Source organism: Cetorhinus maximus, chromosome 9 (assembly GCF_964194155.1).
Source record: "Cetorhinus maximus chromosome 9, sCetMax3.hap1.1, whole genome shotgun sequence".
NCBI classification, from domain to species: domain Eukaryota; kingdom Metazoa; phylum Chordata; class Chondrichthyes; order Lamniformes; family Cetorhinidae; genus Cetorhinus; species Cetorhinus maximus.
In genome coordinates this window covers 45,556,544-45,574,018 of record NC_135887.1, presented here as the reverse complement: position 1 = coordinate 45,574,018, position 17,475 = coordinate 45,556,544, and the positions used below count along the sequence as shown (strand labels likewise).

The 17,475-nt window shown below is 45.8% G+C and overlaps 1 protein-coding gene across 2 annotated transcripts in view; it reads left to right on the top strand.

Moving 5' to 3' along the window:
* The first annotated feature begins 17,062 nt into the window (after positions 1-17,062).
* LOC144684613 (carbonic anhydrase 4-like) overlaps positions 17,063-17,475 on the top strand; it is a 35,557-nt gene continuing 35,144 nt past the window's right edge. The window contains exon 1 of one of the 2 annotated variants that reach the window (XM_078548621.1): positions 17,063-17,246. In XM_078548621.1, the coding sequence (XP_078404747.1) occupies positions 17,186-17,246 (61 nt within the window). In that variant the 5' untranslated portion in view covers positions 17,063-17,185. The remainder of the gene's footprint in view (positions 17,247-17,475) is intronic. The other variant, XM_078548620.1, reaches the window with a different exon arrangement.

Here is a 17,475-nt window from a genome sequence, read left to right as displayed (position 1 = left end):
GTATGTGCTTAAAATCATTTTTTTTATTAGTGCAGTTTTGTAAGAAACGTATAAGACTAGGTGGTCTTATTACTACTGAATTCAAGGCATGCATCTTGAAATAAATACAAATTGTAAAATAGTTGTGGCAATTGTTTAAAGTTTCACTCTAGGATTTGAACAGCTCAGCATTTACCGTCCACTGTGCCATAACACAACCTTGTATTCAGTGACCAAAGCTTTAGTCTATGCTTGACTGGCACTGATATAATTATATGCTTAAAAATGCTCCTTGCACTCATTACCCTCATTAGTGCAGTTAAGGATGGGCAATAAATGCTGGCCTAGCCAGCAATGCCCACATCCCATGAATGAATAAAAAAAAAGTATAGATGACGGATTCCATAAAATTGGAAAGAATTTATGTCTGAGCAGGCTAGAATGAGCTGATAGAAGCTGAACAGATTTTCTTTAAGCTTAAAAATCATCTCTTAGTGCAGGAATTCATGAGATAATTCAAAGATACCGGACATGTGGCTGAAACAGAGAATATTCATCTTCACAAAGCAGCACAAATTGAAACAAATATTCAGTGTTGATTGCCATCTGTAGAACTATTAAAAGTTTTGTAATTTCGCATTGTTAATTGAGGCCTTTTTCTTTTCTTTAGTTCAGTTTATTTTTATTACTTAAGTTACATTTGTTTGTTTCAGTCTAGATCAATTTTTTTATTAAACCAATTATGCTGTCCTATGGCAGAGCTTATTAATGTTTCAATGGTTTGAGCCAGGCAGTGCTAATGCTTTACTGACCTTTGTATTCGTGTTTCCTTGGGCTGACTTTGAAATTTCAGACAGGTCATCAGGGAGAGGCACTGAGCAATGTTGTACTTGTGGCAGTGCTCAGAGGAAGGGAGAATTGTTGAACAAGTTAAGCTGAGATATTTGTACATACCTCATAGCAGTTAGATACAGAGTTACATTGGTGGAGGTCTGAGACTAGGGGTCCCATAACCTTGTGCAGGGAATAGTGAATCAGGAGACATAAAAGCTGGCAGAAAATGACTTGTAAAATAGAAGGAGAAGGATATTGTCCTAGTTTAAACAAATTGCTAACTTAGCTATGTTTTGAAGTTATAAGTTGCTGTTCACATTAGCACAAACTTGGCAACTTAGAATTTTAAACAAAACCAGATATCAGAAAGCTTCAGGGTGCTGCAGTGGTTATGATGGTTTAATAATGTCTTTGTATCTGTCAGTGTTTATATATTTTGTATAGGCATGCAGCTGTCTTCTCTTTATGTATTTATAAAATACACACACAGATTGAGAAACATGGGACTAAAGTATTACTTTTCAAAACCTTTGTAACACAGAGCAGTTGGTAATTCTCTATACCTGTATAAATTTAAATGATAGCATGCTGGATGGAGAAGGAAATATTTTTTCCTTCCTGGGCCATGCAGTGCTATAATTTGGGTGTGTGCCTTAAGGTGGTCTCAAGGGGAGAACAGCAATAGAAATAACAAAAGTTAACCTTATAGCCTCAAAAATAAATCCATTCAGATCCTCAGCGTACTTGATATTGGTGAAGAGTAGCATAGCCACGATCAGTTGGTTTCTTACAGTTGTGCATTCTGCCTTAAGAGAGGTGGCAACAAAATAAAAGACAGGAGATGTCCCACGTGTTGAGAGCATTAAACAAAGACTTTTTTGAACAGATGTTTCCCTTTTCTGGATTACTTTCATTTGACCAAGGTTATTTTGTTTATAACACATCGATTGTATTAGCAATGTAAAGTTAGAGGAAAATGTTGTTGCTGATATCTTTTGATGTTGTATGTTAATGGAAAGATATGGCAAATATTTGTACAAATATTTGGATTCTGTTTAATCTGTATGCAATAAAGAAATCCTGTAATATTTCTGTACATTTGCAATTGTAATTAATGCAAACTTGTAAATAAGTTCACTGAAATTTGTAATTTTGTTAACAATATGGATGTACCATGACAGTTCTGTGAGAACTGGATTATTGTTTTTGATATGTACATGAAAAATATTTTGTATAATGTAAAAAATTTTGAACCAGATATTTTTTCCAATTCATTTTGTGATTTTATTTAACCAATAAATAAATGTACCATCTAATTCCTTCAGCCTTTCATTAAGTAAAAGAGAATGGACGATATTACAGGATTCCTTGGCTAGTTAGAGAAACTCTGATCATATTGAAATGTATTATTGATGAGTAACCCAGGTTCTGACATTATTTTGCATTAGAAGTTGAAGCAATATCTATGCTTTCTCCCAAACAGGCATCTGCAAGTGAAAGTGTGGGAATAGCAGGTTTTATCTCTATGTTGTGTGACACTGCTACTCATTACTGGCTGTCTTCTGTAACACTGGGTAATTTAAAAGCAGTAGCAGGACGTGAGAAGGAGAGGCTAGAGTGGAAAGGGGTTTCAAGGGTGGGTTAAAGCAGAAAGGGGTTTCAAGGGTGGATTAGAGCAGAAAGGGGTTTCGAGGGTGGGTTAAAGCAGAAAGAGGTTTTGAGGGTGGGTTAGAGTTTGATGTAGATATGAGGGTAGGTTCTAGTATTTGTAAACAAAGTGCAATCAAAAAATATTATTGACATGAAAATGATAGCAAGGACACTAAGGAGGAGAAGTTCCTGTGTAGTAATCTGTAGATTGCTCTCATTTCCACACACTGCATCAGAAAGGAAGAGAATGATTAGGATTGTCAATGAGTAGCTGGAAGGATGATGCAAAAAGGAGCCTTTCATATTCCAGGGGCACTGTAACCACTTTTAGGGTAAGGGGGGTTGGCGGGGGGTGGTGGTGGTGGGGGGTTGCTGCACAGATGGGCTGGTCATCAACTAAATCAGAAAGGGACCCCGTGCTCTTGTGGAAAGAATAAATGGGGTGGTGGGGAAACTGGTTATGGACATCGGAGGAAGAATCCACACTGAAAATCCACAAGCAATAGAACAAATACAACAGGACACGTGGGTTGGGTGGGGATATTTAACCAGGAAAGAGTTCTGTGCATAAATGCATTTGGTAAAACGAGTCAAACTACTGAGCTAGAAGCACACTTTCAGCTTAAAGGTTGTGATTATACTCACCCTTACAGAAGCCGGACTGCAGCCGCAGTATGATTGGGAGCTAAATATTTATTGGGTCTTTAGGAAGGACAGGGAAATTTGGAAAGGAGGGAGGGTAGTACTATTGACAAAAGATACAGAAGGACAGGGAAATTTGGAAAGGAGGGAGGATAGTACTATTGATAAAAGATACAAGTACTGGAGTAGAAAGAAGGAGATTTCAGTAAAGGCGATTGGACAGAACAAAAAACTATGGGTAGAGTTTAAGGAACAGCACCGGAATCAAGCTTACATAAGAATTGTCTCGGGACTTCCTGATAATGATATGTAACTAGGGAGATCAGGAAAGCATGTCACCGAAACAATGTAGTTATAATGGGATAATAAAAAGCTAAATGCTGCGGATGCCGGAAGTATTCAGCAGGCCGACTAACATCTGTGGAGAGAGGGGTTAAAGTTAGAAGTCGATGAAATTCCAGCCGTATAGAGATTACTGTAGTCTGTCGCTGTCCACGGTGCTGAAATGTAGTCACTGATCCCCACGTTGCTCTCAATGCGCCACATCTCTCACGGCGTTTTTCCTTTTCTCGTTTATATAAGGATATCCCTGTAAATGCAGCGAATTCAGGCATTGTTTACAGTTTGCATGTGGATTTTGTTGTTAACATGGCATCTGAAGGAACCGATGGTGTTTCCCAAGCTCTTTAATTTGTAGGTATAGACAATGGGATTAACTAAAGAGTTTAGCGTTATCATTATAGCGGTGAAGTTTCTGAAAACATATGAAGATCCGCGAGGGGAGAGTGATCAAGTGCATCCCAGAGGACACCGGAAAAGATAACCACGGTCATCATCCAAATAATCACACTTGTCTTTGTCACATGGGCTTCGGCCATCCTGTAACTGTTACTAACGTGTCCTTGGGCTGCAATGATGCTCTTCTGTCTCTTTAAAATGACAATGATGGCAACGTAGGTGAACAGTAAACACGCGAAAGTTACCACACAGTTAGGAATCGTAATAAAGATCAAGTAATCGATGCAAAGAGACCGATAGGGAGTCGAAGACGCTTCTTCTTGGCCCAGGCAGTTCCAACCCATTAGAGGCAGTCCGCCAAACAGCACCGCCAGGAACCAACTGGTTCCAGCCGCCAGCCAAGTCTGACAATGGGAGATCCTGTATCTGGGTCTCAGACAGTCAGCCACTGTGAGGTACCGCTCAACGCCAATGCCGATCAAGTTGTAGATGGCGGACAATATCGAGATGGCAAGAATAGCGTAGGCATGTAGCAGTATACAGGTACACCCACGCAAACACATAGATACACACCCAAACATACAGACACACAACCAGCCAACCACACAGACACACACCCACCCAAATACACAGATACATACCCAAACACACAGATACACACCCAAACGCACAGGTACAAACACCCAGCAAAACACACAGATACACACACACACACCAATACACACGGATACACACCCAACAAAATATACAGACACACACCCACCCAAACACACAGATAACACCCATCCAAACACACAGATACACACCCATCCAAACACACAGATACATACCCAAACACGCAGAATCACACCCAGAAAAATACAAAGATACACACACACCCAAACACATGGATACACACCCAAACACACAGATACACACCCAGGAAAACATGGAGATACGCACACACCCAAACACACAGATACACACGCAGCCAAAACCACAGACACTCACCCAGCAAAACACACATTCACACACACCCAAACACACAGGTACACACCCACTGAAACACACAGATACACATCCAAACACACAGATACACATGCATCCAAACACACAGGTGCACACACACTCAAGCGCACAAATACATACACACCCAAAGACACAGATACACATGCCCAGCCAAACGTACAGACACAAAGCCAGCAAAACACACAGGCACGACACACCCAACTAAACACACAGATATCCACCCAGCCAAACACACAAACACACACCCAGCAAAACACATAGATACACATCCAGCAAAACACACAAACACCGTGCCAAACGTACAGATACACACCCACCCAAACACACAGACACACACCCAGACAAACACACAGACACACACCCAAACACACAGATACACCCCTTGTCAAACACACACACACCTTGCTACACACACACAAACACACAGATAGACACACCCCGAAAGACATGGATGCACACACACACACGCATACCCAAACACACAGATACACACACATACACCCAAACACATGGTTACAGACACAAATACACAGATGCACAGACACCCAAACACACGGAAACACACATACACCCAAACACACAGAAACACGCACACCCAAACACACACAGAAACACACAAACCCAAACAGACGGATACACACACACACCCAAAGACACAGATATACACACAGATACACACACACACTCCCAAACACATGGATATACATTCACAAACATACAGATACACCCACCCTAACACAGAGATTACCACAGATACACACAAACAACCAAACATGGATACACACCCACCCAAACACACAGGGTGGAATCATCCTAGATTTGCACCAAGTGCATTAGCGGGAAGGTAAAACGACTTTCTACCCCCGGCTGCAATGGTGGCTTTTCACGCCATATCATCCCAAACCTGCTGCATTAATTATGTATTCCTGGGAAACACACCGTTTCCATGGCGGGTGGACTCTCATTCACCCGCCATGCCGTCACCTCACTGCTTTATCATGCTGGGCGTCATATTTAAAGTGCAGCCATGTGCATATCTCTCAGTGCTTCCAGCCCATGATTGCTGCACAGAAGCCATGGCCCTGAAAGACAAGAAGACTGCAGCCCCAGTGACGTGTCCCTCGAATGCCTTTTGAACACCATGGAGTTCCACCCTGATGTCCTTTACCCCACTCTGCCCGCAGGGTGGGCAGCTGCATCACCAATCCAGCATTGGAGGCAGTGGCAGGGGAGGTTAGCGCCAATGCCCTGCAAAAGAGGACAGCCACCCATTGCCGCTACAGGGTGAATGGTCTCATCCGTCCCACCAGGGTAAGCCACTCTTCTCATCACTCTCATCACACACTCACAAACCCATCACACATCCACAGGGCCCTCACTCACTATCAGTGCAATGGGCATCACCATGCACTCTCTCACACACACCTTCATTGTTCTCATCTGTCCGTGGGACCACTCACCACCCACACATGCCAGGCATGCTTATCATCTGGCCTGGCAGGCGTCCTGCTTACACTTTCTCCATCTCTATTCATGCAGGACAAGCTGGCACACAACAAGAGGGAGATGTTGCAGACCGGTGGCGGAATGCCTGAAATCAAGGTCCTCATGGACTTAGAAAACAGAGCCATCCAGCTGGCCGGCGATGACTGGGACCGTTCCTGTGCTGATGGTGAGTTCGGCGCTGCTGTACCAAGTGAGGGCCCAGTGGTGCAACATCCATCAGACAACCATGCTGTGAGTGATGTGTCCTCTTTCACAGGCCACTGCCAGGCACTAATTATCTCCCCTTGCTTTCGCAGGTATACCTGCCAAACAGCCGACAGAGTCTGTCATGGGCCTCCAATCAAACCGTGAAGAAACCTCTGAAGAAGAATCTGGAGGCACCTTCTTTGAAGTCCCATAACAGCGCTCACTCACACCTTCACCAGTGCAGACATCGATGGGACTTAGCTTTAGAGTAGCCTTGGGATCACAAACTGGTGAGCACATCACACTGTCTGATCCATAGCAGGCAGCGGCAGGGACTTCCCAGGTGTCCAACACTTGGGGGACTGCTGGAGGCCAGAACCTTGCTGGGCCTGAGTCAGATGATGAGCCTCTGGACTCAGTCATGTCACAGTTGCTGGAGCTGCAAAGACAAGCTCGGGAACATCAGGAAGGGATGTCTGCTGCACTCCTCAGATTTCAAGGCACAATGGAATAGTCCGTCTGCCTTCAGGCTGAGGTGATAGCGCTGGCATTGCAATGCACCAAGGTCAATACTGGCAGGATGTCGGCCGCCATGGAGACCTTGGTCCAGGACGTCACTCCTGAACTGCTGCGTGAGCTGAACTCCACAGCTGATGCTGTAGTTGGCCCCCAACAGTGTTTACGTGAGAGGGGTGTGGGGCAGCTCAATTTCACTCCATCTCCCCCTTCTCCTCAAGGAGTCAGCCAGGGGCCCTCGGGCACCCACAGGTTGGAGGATCAGCAGGTGCACCCCCCCACCAAGGTCATCCATCTAGATGACTCTGGGAGTGTCCAGCCCATCCGGATCCCCTCTTCCTGCAACCACAGCAGCTCCAGCTCCACAAACCAAGGAGGGTGCCACTGCCACACAGCAGTGACCCCGAAAGCAGGCCGGGGCCCTCCAGGTCTCAGCCCTCTAGAGGAAGTCCGCCAAGGTCATCACAGACAGGGCGTAGCAGTCAGCAGGCTGCTTCCACCTCCACTGTGGATTACCAGGGAGCACCAAGACCTAGCAACAGGGCTAGGAAGGTTAAGAAGATGTAGTTGCCCAGCCTGGGCATGGGTGTTAATCACTTGTACATAATGTTCACTATTGTCAATAAACTCCCAAAAATGTCTCCCTGCCTATGGCTCCTTGTTCTGATGAGCAGTGTTTGTGTCACTCAGATGTGAAACCTTCTTGCACAAGATAAAAGGCAGGTATCTTAGTCCAGGGCCTCTTCCCTGTGTTTTGTGCGGCCTTCAGGCCAAAGTGATGGTCTGGCCTCACAGTCCCTGGACACATTCCTGATGCCTGCACCTCGTTGGTGCTTGTCATTGCTGCCGGAAAGTCGTGGGCCAGCATCACAGTGTTCCATCATTGTCTCTGTGTGCTCTCAGCACTTTTAAGGTAGGGCTGGCCCCCATTTTTTCAGCATCTGTGACCAGTGACACTCTGCTCCTGAAGGGGACAGGTGCTGAAGGCAGACAAAGCATCAGATACTTTTAAAGTTTCATGGCTGCGTTTCTATGATATGATCCTGATCACAGAGCACAAGTGACCTGCCCTCGGCCAGACAGGAGTCAGACATTCTCAGAGGCTATGTGAGGCTTTGTGAAGATCTATGGAGTGTCCTCACTGCATGTCGTCATCATCCTCCTACAATCGAGCGTCTATTAGGGCCTCCACTGCTTCTCCATGACAGGAGCATTATCACCGAGGGTATGTGTGCTGCCATAAGTCAGACTGGAGTCAAACGTTCACAGATGCAATGAGAGGATCTTATGGTGTCTCCTCACTGCATGTCGTCATCATCCTCCACAAATCCAGCAGCTATGAGGGCCTCCTGAGCGCGCCTGCCTTGTCTAGCCAGTGCAAGGGCCTCATCGCCATAATTGTCAACTTCAAGGACCTCCTCACCCTCATCACAGTCAATGTCCTCCTCACCGGAGGAGACCTCCAGCTCCTCCATCTCCTCCTCAGCCAGCTCCTCTCCCTGTTGCAGCACCAGATTGTAAATGGCACAGCAGGCGACAACGATGCGTGACACCCTCTGTGGACTATATTGCAGGGCTCCACCAGACCCGTCCAGGCACCGGAACCTCATTTTCAGCATCCCGATGGCTTACTCCATCAAATTGCGAGTTGCAGCATGAGCCTTGTTGTACCTTTGCTCTGCTGCAGTCTGCGGCTGCCACACGGGTGTCACCAGCCACATCCTCTGTGGGCAGCCCTTGTCCCTGAGGAGCCATCCCTGTAGATTCTGTGGACCCTGGAAGACGTCAGGGATCTGTGACCGACAGAGAATGTAGGGGTTGTGCACACTCCCTGGAAACTGTGCGCAGACCTGCAGGATGCATTTGTGGTGGTCGCACACCAGGTGAAAATTCAGTGAATGAAATCCCTTGCAGTTGACATATTTGACCGCTTGTTGCAGTGGAGATCTGAGTGCACATGAGTGCAGTCGATGGCACCCTGCACCTGTGGGAAAGCTAAGATCTGGGTGAATCCAATCGCTCTTGCATCCTGGTTTTCCTAGTCCACAGGTGAAATGCACAAAGCTGTGTGCCCTTGTGAAGATGGCATCCATGACCTCATGGATACATTTGTGGATGGAGGCTTGTGATATCCCATCTTTGAGAGCCCTGAAAGGAGTCACTAGTATAGATATTGAACACCGCTGACACTTTCACAGCTACGGGCAGTGGATGCCCCCCATGCCCTCGTGGTGCTAAATCCTGCAGCAGCTAGCAGGTGTGACCGACCAGTTCTCTAGACATGCGCTGTCTTCAGTGACACTAGTTCTCGGCCATCAGCAGGAATGAAAGGCAGCGTCTATAGACCGTAGGTCTAGCTAGGCGCAGACCAGCGACAGCTCATTGTGGCTCTTCAGCGGCGTGTGAGGGATCCCCAGCCACCCCTTCTTCCAGAGGGTGCTGCTCCTCCGTCTGCACAGCCAGGAGTCTCAGCTGCTCTCTTCTCCATCGTCTTCGCTCTCTGTCCGCCACGAGGTATACAGCTTGTTCACCAGGCTCCATGATCCTGATGTAGTCCTCCTGCAGGATGAAAGAGAAAGATGCGTGGGTTAGCTTATGTGTACTAAGAACCTCTTTTGTTTAAGTCTGAAGGTCCCTTAACGCACCCCGGCGAGTGCTGGCCACCACTTGGATGGCCAGAGCTTAGTGCGCTGCGTGGCTGCCCAAAACCCCACCCACCTCTGCCCCATTCCACCTGACTGATTGGTGGCAGCTTTGCCCATTGGACCGCATGCTGTGCTCTCAGCTCAGGCACAGGTATTCTCCTAACCCGCACTGCAAGGCTGCACTGTTAGCTTGAACCATGGTGGAGACTGGTCCAAACCGGGATGATGACATTGCAAGGGGCTGTGAGCAACTCCACCAGTGACTGCTCCACAGCCAGCTTTAGCAAGGAGATTGTACAATGTGCCCAGTCATCCAACTGTTCTGCAGTCCACTAAAACAATGTGCCTGAGGGGTGAAAAGCTCTGGAGCACTTGGTGGCACTTTGATGCCTCTGCATTGTTTGAGTGGGCAGAGAAGCTAGATGCCCGACTCCAATCATATCAATGTGGCTGTGTCTGAACTGTCTCAGCTGTAGAGGAATGGTCATTTTATACAGGTTTCCCTAATGCGTAGCCACTTCCCTCGCCTGCCCACCCACCCCAGCAAGTGCTTGTGCACTACTATCAACCGCAGGGCAGCCTTTATCCTCCCTGCCCCAACACGCCTCAACCTTGAAGTCCAACAGGCGTCCCTCGTGAGCGCTGCACAACATTACTGTGCACTCACCTACAAGTTCTCCTCAAAGTGCAGCCTGCCAAGTGCACACCTTTTATATGCTGTTGTAAAGCACTTCAGCATGATGAGCAGATGATCCAGCGAGGGGCTGGGGGTGGGGTTCAGTTCGACGGACTAGCAGTATAATCATTCGCTGATGTATTACAATGAGGTTCCCAAAGTCTGATGGCGGGAAACACGGCCCGTGTCATGAAACTGATTTTCGGCCTTCTCACCATATTGCCCACTCATGCCATTGAACACACCCAATGCCAGTGGGCATGGATGATTCCACCCAGAGACTACCACATATGCACCCAAACACACAGATACACACCCAGCCAAACACACAGAAACATACCCAGCTAAACACACAGATACACACCCAGCCAAACACACAGAAACATACCCAGCTAAACACTCAGATACACACCCAGCCAAACACACAGAAACATACCCAGCTAAACACACAGATACACACCCTGCCAAATACACAGATACACACCCAACTAAACACACAGATACACACCCAGCCAATCACACAGATACACACCCAGCCAAACACACAGATACACACCCAGCTAAACACACAGATACACACCCAGCCAAACACACAGAAACACACCCAGCCAAACACACAAAAACACACCCAGCCAAATACACAAAAACACACCCAGCCAAACACACAGAAACACACCCAGCCAAACACACAGAAACACACCCAGCTAAACACACAGATACACACACACCCAAACACACAGATACACACCCAGCCAAACACACAAAAACACACTCAGCCAAACACACAGAAACACACCCAGCCAAACACACAGATACACACCCAGCCAAACACACAGAAACACACCCAGCTCAGTTCAGAGAAGGTTTACCAGACTAATACTTGGAATGGGCAGGTCGTCTTCTGAGGAAAGGTTGGACAGGCATCCACGGGAGTTTAGAAGAGTAATAGGTGACTTGATTGAAACATGTAAGATCTTGAGGGGACTTGACAGGGTGGATGTGGAGAGCATGTTTCCTCTTCTGGGAGAATCTAGAACTAGGGGTCACTGTTTAAAAATAAGGGGTCGCTTATTTAAAACAGAGATGAGGTGAAATTTTTTCTCTCAGAGGGCAGAGAGTCTTTGGAGCTCTCTTCCTCAAAAGGCGGTGGAAGCAGTGTCTTTGAATATTTTTAAGGCGGAGCGAGATAGATTCTTGATAAGCAAGGGGGTGAAAGTGTAGGTGGGAATATGGAGTTGAGGTTACCATCAGACCAGCCATGATCTTATTGAATAGCGGAGCAGGCTCAAGGGGCCAAATGCCCTACCCCTGCTCCTAATTCATATGTACGTAGATTTTCCTCCCTTCATTACAAGCGTCACTTCATTTCGAAAGTACTTCATTGGCTGTGAAGTAGTTTGGGAATCCAGAGGTTGTGAAAAGGCACTTTAGAAATGCAGGGTTTTTTTTCTTATAGTAGGAAACACAGGGCTCTGCCCATTCTTTTATTTTGCAATACTTTCTGGCACATTTGATGCAGGTCTAGAGGCGATGTCATAATAAACCAAAGTTTCTTGATTATGTATCTTGTCAAAGGGAATCTTTGGTTTGGAACCTTCCCCCCTAACAAAGCCACCTTAGTACTTACTGGAAAGCACCTTGGAACGTTTAATTACATTAAAAGGTGCTGTATAAATCTAAATTGTTGTTGTTGCATTTGTGAGACATCAAGTTACTATCGGTCTCTAGAGGTCGCTGTGCATCTTTGTCAGCACCTTTAACAGCCTCACATTGGGATAGAGCTTCGAATGACAGTAACAATCCTGATTATAAGGACACCAGCAACCCCACTGACCAATGCTTCTCTATTTAATTTTATTGTTTCAAAACTTCAAGTATTTCGGATCAATTCGTGCACGTTATTAATTAAGGTACCTTTGAAAACGAGATGCTCCTGTCTATCAAGTCTGTGGAACTTATAAAGGGTTTTATTTTCACTCGACTCAAGGACCTCGAAAGGTTTTGGTTCACTTAGATCATAATTTTAAAACCAAATATTGATAAAACGTGAAGAGGGAGGAGAAATACGAAGTCAATAGAAAATTGTCTGTTATGAGGGAAGTAAATAACATACTAACACACTATGTATATTCACATTATGGGCACGATTGAACCTTTGCTGTAGATATCTACAATTTATAGTTGGTGAAGGTTTGTGTGGCGCTGGATACAGTGGAAAACTCTGAATCACGACGCAAATTATGCTTTTGGTTCATAAGCTTTCTGTCCAGTTTCCCTTCCGGTTCAGAAAACCCAAGCATGCAACAAAAGAAATATCCCAGCCTGAGTGTGAAGCTGTCAGGCGGATTCGGGAGGAAAAGTGAGACAATTGCCTTGGAATAGTTCTTTTGTAACGCATTTTGCAGGACACAAGCCTTCTCTAGTTTTGACAGGGGGTTTCTCACTTCGCCCAAATTGGGAGTGGTATAGGATTGTGATTGTGGTTTAAACGAAAATTAAGCCTTCACTGGCTTCGTGAATGTGTCCAATGGGTAGCTGAGTCATTCAGAGCAGAAAAAAACGTCGGCATAATTAACCGATCCGAGGTGGTACAACGCTAATAGGCACTGGGTAAGGGTAATACCCGAGGCTACGGAGATAGCGTGAGGAGCCCCAATTCACATGGAGCAGGGCTGACCAGGAGACTCTCCCGCTCTTATCACCGCCATTGGTGTGTTGGAAGGAGTTGCAGCTTGACAATTGGCTGCCTAATGAACACGCCTTCCTTGGCCATCAAGTCCTGGAGTAGGACTGGAATTTAGATTCCAACTTTCAAATAGCCTGTCAACACTCAAATAGATAACAGTCACTGATGTATGATGCCAGAAGGCAGTTGGCCCCTAGAGAGTAGTCAACGCCTTCAACAAAAACCGCTTGCATTTATACGGCGCCTTTAAAGTAATTAAACAACCCAAGGACAAATTTTGAGATGGAGTCACATAGGGGATATTAGGGATAGATGATCAAAAGCTTGGTCAAAGAGGTCGGTTTTAAGCATTGTCTGAAAGGAGGCAAGAGAGGTGTCCAGGCTTAACTGAGGAAATTTCAGAGCTAATGGCTCTGGCAGCTGAAGGCACAGCCGCCAATGTTGGAGTGATTAAAATCTGGGATGTTTAAAAATCCATAATCTCAGAGGTTTGGGATTGGAGCAGATTACAGAGATAGGGATGGCCAGGAGCCAGTGTAGGTCAGTGGGCACAGGGTTGACGGGTGAACAGGATTTGGTGCCAATTAAGGGTAGCAGAGTTTTGAATTACCTCAAATTTGCTGAGAGTAGAAACGGGAGGCCAGCCAGGAATGCACTAGAATTGCCAAGTCTAGGGGTAACTAAGGCATGGGTGAGGGCTTCAGCAGCTGATCAGCTGAGACAGGAGTGAGGTTGGACTCAGAGTGCAATGTGAATTTATATCCTGACATTTCAAACCAAACGGGTTCAAGCTTCATAAATAATAAATAAAAACAAAAATGCTGGTAAAACTCAGCAGGTCTGACAGCATCTGTGGAGAGAGAAACAGAGTTAACGTTTTAAGTCTGTATGACTTCTTCAGAGCCTTGGGGTTCCAGCTTCATGCGCCTTTAGAAATCTCCGAGCTTTTCGAAATTCTGCCTGGAAATTACATTCTTCGGGAGATAGAGCAAAAGTTTGCATCCATTAAAAGGTGAGTTGGGTGTGATCCATTGGAAGAAGTGAAGTTGATGAGGCGAATGATTTTCTCTCATTTCTTACTTTCGCCTGTTCTTTTTGTCGTTTAGTTTCAGTGCAACAGCGGGTAAATTCAGCACCAGTATCTCCATTGGTGTTGAATGTACGCTTAGAATATTGATATTTACAGCATCTGAACACTTTTCAATTTCAAGTAATTCCAAACATTTCATAGAAATTACTTCCATCGATGTTACCCTATAGGAAACCCAAGGGAGTAGTGCAATTCATAAGAGATTGCACTCTGTCGGCGCGAAAGCGTCGGAACACCTTGAAAAAAAAGCAATTTAGTTTAACTAAAATTAAAATTCACATTTGGTTTTCGTTGTTTTACATTTAATCATTCATCTGGCGCCCGATGCTTATAAAGAATACGAAAAGTCATGGGATACAATTCTATATCCCACTCACGGCCAAGATGATCGATTGCTCTACAATATTATTGTAGATATGCTCTACAATATGCTCTACAATATTATTCCATGAACTCTTAACACACATATCATATACACCCCATTACGATGCTAATAGAGATGTTGACCTATGTAATAAATCGCACCTCTTAACATAGACAGGAGGAATTTAATATGAGCACCTTAAGTGTTCGTGTGATAATGTCACAAAATGCAATTTCCAAGATCATAACTCATTTCTCACCCGTGTGTAATTAGCTCAGACATGTACAGGTAAACACTTAGCTACCTTGTTCCTAGGAACATGTGCCACAAAACAGCGCCTTCGCAATTGACGATATTCCACGCTTTAAATTCAGCGGATAGGAAATCCGGAATAAGAGTGCGGTTTTACAGTGTCCTCAGGCACCAGTCAAAGAGCGAGGCAGCGGAATTTCTACAGTTCAATGAGGTATTAATAATTTCCCACAGTTCCTCCCTGGGTTCTGTCTCACTTCTCCCATCTTTAGATAGAACCTCACAAACTGTTGGTGCTGTTTACACCAGGTGCCACTTCGTTTAACGGTTCAAACGCCAGCGAAATGTTTATGAGTTTTAATTTGTTCTAATTAAAGCGTATTCGGCGGGTCTGTGCGCCCAATGTGCGCCGAGGAACGAGGTTTGGATCGGCCAGGGTTTATCACTGAAATCTCAAGAAATGTCTCAAATGTAAATGGATTCTGACCTCAGAATCCAGGTGCTCCCATGCAGAAGCGCTCTTCCAGGTTTCAACAACAGCAAAGCAAGCGACTGAACTTAAAAGCTATTTAGAAAAGTCCCACCCTTACCGAATCCGAATCTCTTTACACCTGACAAAAAGTGACAGTTCTGTCCCAGTGCAATGATTGTAGAAAAATTAAACCGGGGTCATCGCTTTTTCTTTGCTATGCATTTTCACAAGTGATGATTTACAGATCACTTTTAGCTTTCTCTCGTTATTTTATTCATTTTTTTCAAAACGTGAACAACAAGGTGAGATGTCATTTCAAAACCAACGTGGATTGGACCCAATCAGGCTGGGTCTGCTTCTCTGACATTGATCAGTAACTGACAGATGTTGCTGAACTCTGCAATCATCCTCTCGAACTTCCAGCGCTGCTGGGAACATGACAGGGCCCTCAACCGTGTCCGGCCCACGCATCCGCCCTCACGCCTTCTCCTCCCTCCCAGAAACATGATAGGGTCCCCCTTGTCCTCACTTATCACCCCACCAGCCTCCGCATTCAAAGGATCATCCTCCGCCATTTCCGCCAACTCCAGCATGATGCCACCACCAAACACATCTTCCCTTCACCCCCCCTGACGGCATTCCGTAGGGATCGTTCCCTCCGTGACACCCTGGTCTACTCCTCCAACACCCCCTACTCCTCAACCCCCTCCCATGGCACCTTCCCATGTGACCGCAGAAGATGCAACACCTGCCCCTTCACTTCCTCTCTCCTCACCATCCAAGGGCCCAAACACTCCTTTCAAGTGAAGCAGCATTTCACTTGCACTTCCCTCAACCTAGTCTACTGCATTTGTTGCTCCCAATGCGGTTTCCCCTACATTGGAGAGACCAAACGCAGACTGGGTGACCGCTTTGCAGAACATCTTTGTCCGCAAGCATTATCCAGACCTCCCTGTCGCTTGCCATTTCAACACTCCACCCTGCTCTCATGCCCACATGTCCGTCCTTGGCTTGCTGCATTGCTCCAGTGAAGCTCAACTTAAACTGGAGGAACAGCACCTCACCTTCCGACTAGGCACTTTACAGCCTTCCGGACTGAATATTGAGTTCAACAATTTTAGATCTTGAACTCTCTCCTCCATCCCCACCCCCTTATCCATTTCTTCCCCCTCCTTTTTGTTTTTTCCAATAATTTATATAGATTTTTCTTTTCCCACCTATTTCCATTATTTTTAAATGTATTCCCACCCATTGTTAATCTCTACCTTTTAGCATTTTTAGTATTCCCCACCCCCACTAGAGTTATCTGTACCTTATCTGTCCTGCTTTCCACTCTTAATTAGCACATTCCTTTAGATAATATCACCACCTTCAACACCTCTTTTCCCCTTTGTGACTTCTTTTGGTTATCTCCACCTATTACTGGCTGCTTGTCCCAACAAACACCCCCCCCATCCCCCTTAAACCAGCTTATATTTCACCCCTTTCCTATTTTTACTTAGTTCTGTTGAAGGGTCATGAGGACTCGAAACGTCAACTGTGCTCTCCTCCACCGATGCTGCCAGACCTGCTGAGTTTTTCCAGGTATTTCTGTTTCTGTTTTTGTTTTGGATTTCCAGCACCCGCAGTTTTTTGCTTTCATACTACGGAAACATATCGTTTACCTGAATTTGGAATTGTACCAATTTCCCCCAACCCGCTCCCCGGAACTAACATCAACCAAAAAAAAAAACCCCTCCTCCCGCATTGCGCCCTGTTCCCCAGTGCACTCTGAAGGAATGTGCTGAGAGGTGGGTCCAGGAGGAGGAGCTCGTCTTCCTATGGCAGGTCTGACTGTCCCCGGGCAGAGATAAAAAGCCCCGCACTGGTGCCACCCGCTCAGTTGCTGCAAAATAATTTTGACACAAGAGGAACTGAAAGGGGGATAAAAAGAGGGAGAGAATGCGCCCACTGACTTGTTTGCTCATCAGCCTCTGTTTGCCCTCCCTGAGCTTGGAATCAGGTAAGTCATTCATGGTGATGTTTTAATTGTAAAAATGGGATAAAGCCGCCGTGAACCGTCCCTAATGATTTATCAATAGCGGAGCATTTTCTTATGAGGGGGTAAGTGCAATGAGGCAGCTGCTACGCAGAGGGACAGAGACCGAGCTTAATAAAGCGGCAAAATCTGCTCAGTTCCCGGCCTCTTAACCGCTAACGGGGCTGAAATACCAGCGGATCTCCTGTTGTGC